Raw genomic sequence first — 7,942 nt, forward strand, 5'->3', positions numbered from 1 at the left:
GAAGGAGTCCATTCCCACACAGACATGCACATATGCATATACACACATGGACATGCACACACATGCATGTGCAAGCTCTCACACAGCTGCACAGCACACACGCATACACATGCTCACACACATGGCACACACAGGTGAATGCGTACACACGCACACCTACTCACGGCGTGGCCCCCCTGCCCCACAGCCATGGTCCTGCTGTTTGTCGTGTGGATGAAACGGCGGGAGAAGGAGCGCCACACGAAGCAGTTGCTCATTGACCCCGAGGACGACGTGCGTGACAACATTCTCAAGTACGACGAGGAAGGGGGCGGCGAGGAGGACCAGGTGAGACCACAGCTGCCGGACACCCCTACACACCGCCTCCAGGACTCCCTCTTGGGTTTCAGCAGGAAGACGCTTTGTCCGTTTCTGTAGTGTGAAGGCGGCCAATGCTCTGGTCAGGACAGCAGGGACAGGTGGGGACAGTCTTCCCAGACCTGTCCTGCCCGCATTTGCACTTCCAGGCCTGGGTGCGTGCACAGGGTACCAGCTTCCTCCACATGGCAACCAGCATGAACTCATCTCCCCTAGGCTTTGGATCCCCTCAGCTTGCTCCCTCCCCTCAGCTGATGGGCCTGCGCCCCACGACCCAGGGGGTCCCAAGGACACTCCTGACCCAGGGACAACCCAGGGGCTGTGGGGGGACCAGGAGGCAGCACATAGGGTGCCCAGGAGGGTGGGCCCAGGGAGCTGCTGGGTTGGATTCTGGGTCTGCCGTTGGCCATTGACTCAGGGCAAGTCCTTACCCCCCTAAAGCTTAGTGAGGAGTGTGCATGGGAGCTGAGGTGTGGGCAGGGGCCACCCTGGGGGAGCGTCAGCCCAGCAAAGGCAGCCTGGGGGACACAGACCCCTCGTGTGCCTTGGGGACCAGCAGGATTTAGATGAATGGAAGAGAAGTGGGCATTTCAGGAAGGGCAGACCAGGTGACAGACTAGGACAGCGGGCGTGCTTGGGGACCAGGTGACGGGATAGGACAGTGGGCGTGCTTGGGGACCAGGTGATGGGATAGGACAGTGGGCGTGCTTGGGGACCAGATGACGGGATAGGACAGCGGGCACGCTTGGAGCTGAGTCACACAACAGGACGAGGGTGCACCTGTGCCTGTTGCCCCACCCACACCTCCTCCCCAGGACTACGACCTCAGCCAACTGCAGCAGCCAGAGGCCATGGAGCACGTGCTGAGCAAGGCCCCCGGGGTTCGGCGGGTGGACGAGCGGCCAGTGGGCGCCGAGCCCCAGTACCCGGTCAGGCCCGTGGTGCCCCATCCAGGAGACATCGGCGACTTCATCAACGAGGTGGGCGCTCTGGGCAATGGGGAGGGCCCCTGAGCAGGGTGTCCGCATAAAAGTAAAACCCTGTTCATGCACACAAATCAAAGCTGTCACCGTCCTGCACCCGCGGTGTCGGGGTGAGAAGACAGACTCAGCCCTGGGTCCAGGCCCTGCCCTGCCCCTGCCAGCTTCAAGCCCTGGGGCCAGGCACCTCCCCTCAGCATCCTGCTCCAGCACAGGCGAGGATGAGCAGACAGGGCGCGGCAGCCGGCAGACGCTCGCTAAGAACTCAGAGAACTTGAGGCCACAGGGGTGGCGGGCACAGGGGGGCAGCAGGAGGCCGTCTCCGGTCCTCGGGAGGAGGAGCCACCGCTGTTGGACCTGACTCAGGGGCCGCAGGCTCTACTCTCACTCTGGTCTCTGGCTGTTGCGAGGGCCCTTCCCCGTCTGCACTCGCCTCCGAGGCCCAGACAGGCCTGTGACTTGCCCAGATCAGGCCCAGCCCAGACCACCCCGACACACACACCCGGTGCCCTGAGAACGCCCGAGAGCTGGGCGTCCTTCAGGAGCTGCCACCTGACCCCGTGGCCACAGCACCCATCCTGACGTTTGGGGTCTGGAGACAAGTCAGCATCAAAGTCCCAACAAATAACGTCCCCAGCCTTTGACCTTCCCCCTTCGCAAGAAAAGCGGAAACCCCTCCAGCAGGTTCACCAGAGAAATGCTCAACGGACAGGTGCAGGGGCACAGCGCCTGCCTCAGCCTCCACCTTCCTCTGCAGAACAGCAGACACAGCAACGATCCGAACGTGGCTATGTGGCTGCACCCCCCCCCCAACTCTCCCCAGTCAGCCGTGTCGGGCGGTTGGTACCTGCACGGCTCCATGCACACCTCACCCATCAGCTCCCAGAGACGGTGACATCCTTGATCGCCTGTGTAGCTGGCGTGGGTCCCTCAGTGTTGACCACCTGGCCTCTAACACCGACTGTAGTTTAAGAGGCGTTGGCATTGCTTCTGTCTCCACTTGAGTCAGAATCTGACTTTAAAAGAATTTATTTAAACAGCATAGAACCCAGAAGTGCTTCAGCAGAGATACCGAGATTTCTAAGAGCATCCCCCAAAACAGGTCATGTCCCAGGCCGCAGATGAAATTTCTACACCTGCCCAAAAGCTGATTCGGTTTAGGCAACATTTACTGTCTCTGGTGTAATAAAAATTTTTAAAACCCCAACAATACGTCCTCCCCAGTCTATAATTAAAAGCCCACTTTTAAGCAACTCTTAGAGGAAAGTAAAGACAGAAACCACAAGCCACTGGAAACTGAGTGATGGTGAGGGTGCCCCCTCCCGGGGAAGGGAGGTGCATCATCCAGCCAGTGACCACCGTGGGCAACCAGGCTAGCCCACTGGAGACCTCCCCAAGCCCATGCAGAACCCCACCTCAAGCTGTCCCGCCCACCAGCAGGGGAGCAGGGTGTGTACCCACCCCCACGGTCACCAGGGGAGGGCTGCTCCCAGAGGCACCCTCAGCAGGACGCCCGCACACGGAGCTGTGCTGGAGGCATTGGGACCTCTCGGTGGACCAGCACACGGAAGGAGGGAGGTCCCGGGCACTGATGGAGGGGCGGTCCAGCCACGCCTGCTGCATTGCTGTGTGTTGTTCATGGGGATAGCTGATGTAACAACAGATTCTGACTCTGGCCACTCAGGTTCACATTCCGTGTGGCAATGATTGTGGAATCCAGAACCATCTGGCCACACGGAGGGACTGACTCTAGCCACAGGCCCCACCCACCCCCTTGCCTCATGTGGTTTGTGCGGCCATGCTGTCATTTGAGTTTGCTCCCTCCAACGCTCTTCCACAGTTTATTTTCATAAATACCATTCCCGACTTGGTTCTCTGAGATGCCCTTCAGTCAAACACAGGGAGCACTTATTGAGCACCTACTGTATGCAAGGCCCTCTCACCTCACCTTCCTGACCTGCCTCCCAGCTCCTCTCCCGGGCTCCCCTTTTCCCTCCATCAGGCCCCTGGGGCTGAGGCAGCAGACCCTCCACCCTAACCCCATGTCTTCGTGACCCCCAGGGACTCCGGGCGGCTGACAATGACCCCACAGCACCCCCCTACGACTCCCTGCTGGTCTTCGACTATGAAGGGAGTGGCTCCACCGCGGGCTCCGTCAGCTCCCTGAACTCGTCCAGCTCCGGGGACCAAGACTACGATTACCTGAACGACTGGGGGCCCAGGTTCAAGAAGCTGGCGGACATGTACGGAGGCGGCGAGGAGGATTAACCGCCCTCACCTCCCTGGACCAAAGCGAGAACCGCGCTCGGACAGACGCCAGAGGAGCAGGACTGCAGGAGGCAGCTGGTCTTCCCGGCTCCCTGCAGACGTGTCCTTAGTGATGTGTTAGGGGGTCCCTCCCCGCCCCAGCCCCCCCAACATTGAGCTGTCTGGCATGAACACTGCTCGCCCCGCGGCACCCCGCCCATCACGGTAGCTGAGTCAGCAGTAAAGGGGAGCGAGAGGCACTCTGTCTTAACTTGAATTTCTTAGAACAGAAGCACTGTTTTAAAAAAAAAAAAAAAAGAAAAAGAAAGTGCCTTTTGGTACGTGTATCAGATTCCTTCAAACTCAGGAGTGACCACAAGCAAGCAGACAGACAAGTCCCCAGCCCAGCGAGTCCCAGCTCTGAAGGCACCAAGTAAGGAACTGGGGAGAATGTGTCTTTTTTTTTTTTTTTTTTGGTCTTTTATTAGGAAAAAAAGTGGGTGACTCGCTTGACAAAATTTACAAGGAAAATATAGTTTGGGGTTCAAATCCCAACAGCCTTTCTGAGCCCTCACACTTTGCTGTACGCAGTCAGGGTCTCCGGGTCCCCTGGAGCTCCCGAGGCCGGCTGGAGACGGGGAGGCCCAGCCTTCAGCTCCAGCAGCAGAAAGCTCCCCTGCGGCAGCCAGGCCGCTGACAAAAGGCGCCACCGTGTGAACGTGGCCGGCACGGAGTCTTTGCCGCCCCGACTCCCAGATGCTGTAAATAGCTGGGGCAGGTGGGGTTCCGAGGGGCCGTCCCTGATGCTCCCCATCTCTGCCTTGGCCATCCCCCAGACCGCCCCAGTGAACCAGGAGGCCTCCCCCAGGGCCAACTGTCACCCCGAATGCCACCCAGGTCCCAACTGCCTTCAGTACAGTAGAGTATGGTGGCCCAAGAAGCCACAGCCCAAAACAGCCAGAGTCTCAGCAAACCCTGGCATGAGCCGTCCGCCTCTCGCCATCTGACTCCCGAGGGACCCCGTCAAACGTCCAGCGCACACGCACACGTGCCAGTCCAAACCCCTGAGCGCTCTGATGCCTCCAGCCCCCGACCCTGGGCTGTGCAGAAGCCAGGAGAGGTGAACCTCACTCACGGTTCCAGAGGCTTGGAAACCCTGCGATCAGCGGGGGACTCTGGCAGCCTCTTTCCCCTGCCCTGCCTCTCCGGACTGGAGTTTCCAATGCTCGCGAACTGATGTGGACGGCACAGATCTGCTCTGAACGGCAGGGCAGGCCGTCCTTGCTGTGCTGTCGCCCCACAGATGCGTCTGGACCCCACCTGCTAGAAACAAAAGCCCCTCCCCTTTCCCTTGGACCAACATCAGCACCGAGCTGCCGCTGGGCCGGTTAGCTGCTCAGACTGTCAGAGTCGGAAGTGCCCTTTTGATCGGCAGTCTACTCTCAAGCCAGACACCAGGGGGTCAGTTCCACAGGACAGCAAAAGGGGCTGTGTCCCAAGGACCCACAGGGGAGACCCCTGCTGCACCTGTTCACTGGGTGAGACAAGGAGCCTGGTGCGTTTCTCTCCCCAGGCTGTCTCCCAGGGACAGCCACTTGTGGGCACAAAGGCTCCTCTGGCCAGAGTAGGAGGCAGGCACCTCAGAGGGAAATCTTCATCTGCTCTTGGGCTCCCCAAGGAAGGGGGTGAAGGGCCCTGGGCAGGACTTGGCATCGGAGCCCCCTTGGGGAGAGGAGTTCCAGCACTGACCAAGGGCAAGGAGGCTGGCTCGCCTTGGAGCCCCACCGGGGACCCCTGCCCTCTACCTGCTCCCGGGGTCAGGGAAGGCCTCAAGAGAGCCTGGGGGAGGTGGGGGGGGAGGGGGCTGGGGTGCAGCGTGCTCTCCGTGTCTCCATCAGGGGGTCCCTGATCTATTCCTCGGCCTATGGCCTGTCCCTGTTGCTATGGTCATCCTCTTTTCTAAAAAGCTTTGGCCTCGAAGATGAACTTGAGTGTGCACAAGTGTGTGCGAAGCGTGTGGGTGTGTCCCTGTTGGACGTCAGGGTTCTTCCCCAAACCAAACTCATCACTGACTCTGTCCATCTCCCAGAGCTGAGCTGGGGTCACAGGCTCCAGCATGTGGCCTGTGGAGGGCTCTGTGCATCCTAACCCTGTCCAGGGCTGCCTAGGGAGGGACGGAGGGACGGATGGGCAGGAGAGGAGGGCACCCGTGTCACATGCTGGATGCTCCCCCGGGGCAGCCAGCCATCTCACAGATGTCAGGAGGGTGGCCTGCCAAGGGAAGGGGACCGGACCCCCAGTGCGAAGCTGTGCTATGCAAATCGTTTGGGCTCAGGTAGCCACGGAGAATTGTCCCAGAGTCTAGGGTGAGGCCACTGAGGGACCACTGATGGGGTCAGGCCTGGTGGATATGGCTCGAATCTTCTGTTTTTGTTTGTTTTGGAAAGTTCATCCTCCATTCGAAGTGTGAATATGGTCTGGGAGCCAACCATATTCTGTGGACTCTCCTCTCTGAAATCCCGAGGACTCCTTGGGTCCCCCAGGCCCTGGGCTCACCTCAGGGATGGACGTGCCAGGCCCAGCCTAGGACTCGGCATCCTGAGCACCAATCCCACCAACCACTCGGGTGACCGGGAGCCCTCGGCCTCACTCCACCCAGGAGAGCCAGGTGCTGATGCCCGTCTCACCACCACCCTTGTCGCCTCTCCCCTCTCCCGTTGCTTCTCGTCACTGCCAAGACCCCGTTGCATTTTGCCTAAATCGTGCAGGCTGAGGCTGTGGCAACCCGCCGGGGGGACATCGATGGGGCACTTCTCATGCCCATCTCTGCTTCCAAACAACCGGACAGCCGTCCCCTCTCACTCCCACCCCAGGCATCCCCTGGGGGCCAGAGAAAGATGGGGTTCCCACACCCTCCCAGATGCATCTTGGAACTCTGTTCCGAGGCCGAGTTAGCATTAGCTAAGCGTACAATCAGTGTCAAATGTCCCTCTTCTGTAGCTTGTTAATACGACCTGTCCACAACTCCGGGCCCGGCCGGCAGGGGCCCAGCCTCAGTGCTGGCAGACCGCTTGGGCACGGCCTCATTTCTTTAGGGAATTTTGTTCTGTGAACAGAGAAACCTGTGCCGCAGAGTAGGGTGGCAAGAACACCCCGACCCTGGTCGGCGGGCTCCCCAGCCGAGGGCTGCCACGTCCGTCAGCACCTCCTGGCCAAGCAGGTCGTCTCCTCATGTCTGTCAGCACATCCAAAGTGCAGGCCTCCCACCACCACAGCGTCAGGGGGACGGCCAAGTGCCAGGCCTCAGAGGGGCCTCAGTTTCCCTAGAATGAGCACCGGCCGACACAGACGTTTGAGATGACAACTCTGTTCTCTCCAAGGTCGAAAGTCGGGGGAGGGGAGTCTCAATTTTTGTCAATGATAAAAGGAATAACACCAAAAAACCCACGGAACCTCCCGTACACAGAGCATCCTGTGCCACAGCTCACAGCCCCGTGGTGTGCAGAGGACAGGCGCGGCCAAGCGCAGAGCCGGGGGCCACCTCTGTGTATAATTGGAACGCCTTTTGCTTTTCCTTTCTCTCCTTTTTCCATCCTGATTTTTTTTTTTTGCATGTTTCTTTTTGAAAATGGACAAAATGTGTAGCAGCCCGCATGACTGTGGTTGTTTTGGGGAAAGATACTGGAGTATGACGTATTCACACTGCAACTCTGAGCATTGCGCAGTTAGACAAACGTTCCCACTTCTTTTGTAATCGTCAACAGCACAACTATTTTGTATTGTTGTTTGTATCATTTTGTACCAAAAAAAAAGGGAAAAAAAAGGGAAGAGCGTCGATGTTTTCAATGTGTTTTTAGTGCCGGGCGGTCTTGGTTCCAAACTGCGCAGCAGCTTTGCGGAGTTACCGTGTCCTGAGCGGGGTCGGGGCATTGGCACGCTGCTCCAGAGGAGTAAATAAAGTCCCCTTTTAAATAGCCGGCCTCAACCTGGGTTGTTCTTCTCCACGCCAAGAAGCTGACGGTGCTCAGGGGCAGCAGACGGGTGAGCATGGCGGGTTTGGTGTCCACAGTGGCATTTGCTTGTTCAGCAGCCGTTGCTGGAGCTCCTGCTGAGTCCCAGGACCACAGACATGAACAAACCCAGGCCACTCCTCACGTCTGTGAGGCCCTGGGAAGGTGCACAAAGGAAGGCCCACGTGCCACACGCCTACGCATTCCAGAGTTCTTGGAAGTTAGAGACCAACCTAACGAAATGCTAAACAATACATCCCCCTCCTCCCTGGGCAAATCCTCCTTCAGAGCGCAGGGGAGCCCGTCCGACTTAGACTTCTCACGCCCCCAATCCTCAGAGCCCTGGCC

The 7,942-nt window shown here is 58.9% G+C and overlaps 1 protein-coding gene across 1 annotated transcript in view; it reads left to right on the forward strand.

Moving 5' to 3' along the window:
• CDH4 (cadherin 4) overlaps positions 1-3,776 on the forward strand; it is a 594,249-nt gene extending 590,473 nt beyond the window's left edge. Inside the window, exons 14-16 of the mRNA XM_046678081.1 lie at positions 188-327; positions 1,173-1,337; positions 3,399-3,776. Of these exons, the coding sequence (XP_046534037.1) occupies positions 188-327; positions 1,173-1,337; positions 3,399-3,605 (512 nt within the window). The 3' untranslated portion in view covers positions 3,606-3,776. The remainder of the gene's footprint in view (positions 1-187; positions 328-1,172; positions 1,338-3,398) is intronic.
• The last annotated feature ends 4,166 nt before the right edge of the window (positions 3,777-7,942 follow it).

The sequence above is a fragment of the Equus quagga genome, chromosome 12, assembly GCF_021613505.1.
Source record: "Equus quagga isolate Etosha38 chromosome 12, UCLA_HA_Equagga_1.0, whole genome shotgun sequence".
Taxonomy (NCBI): Eukaryota; Metazoa; Chordata; class Mammalia; order Perissodactyla; family Equidae; genus Equus; species Equus quagga.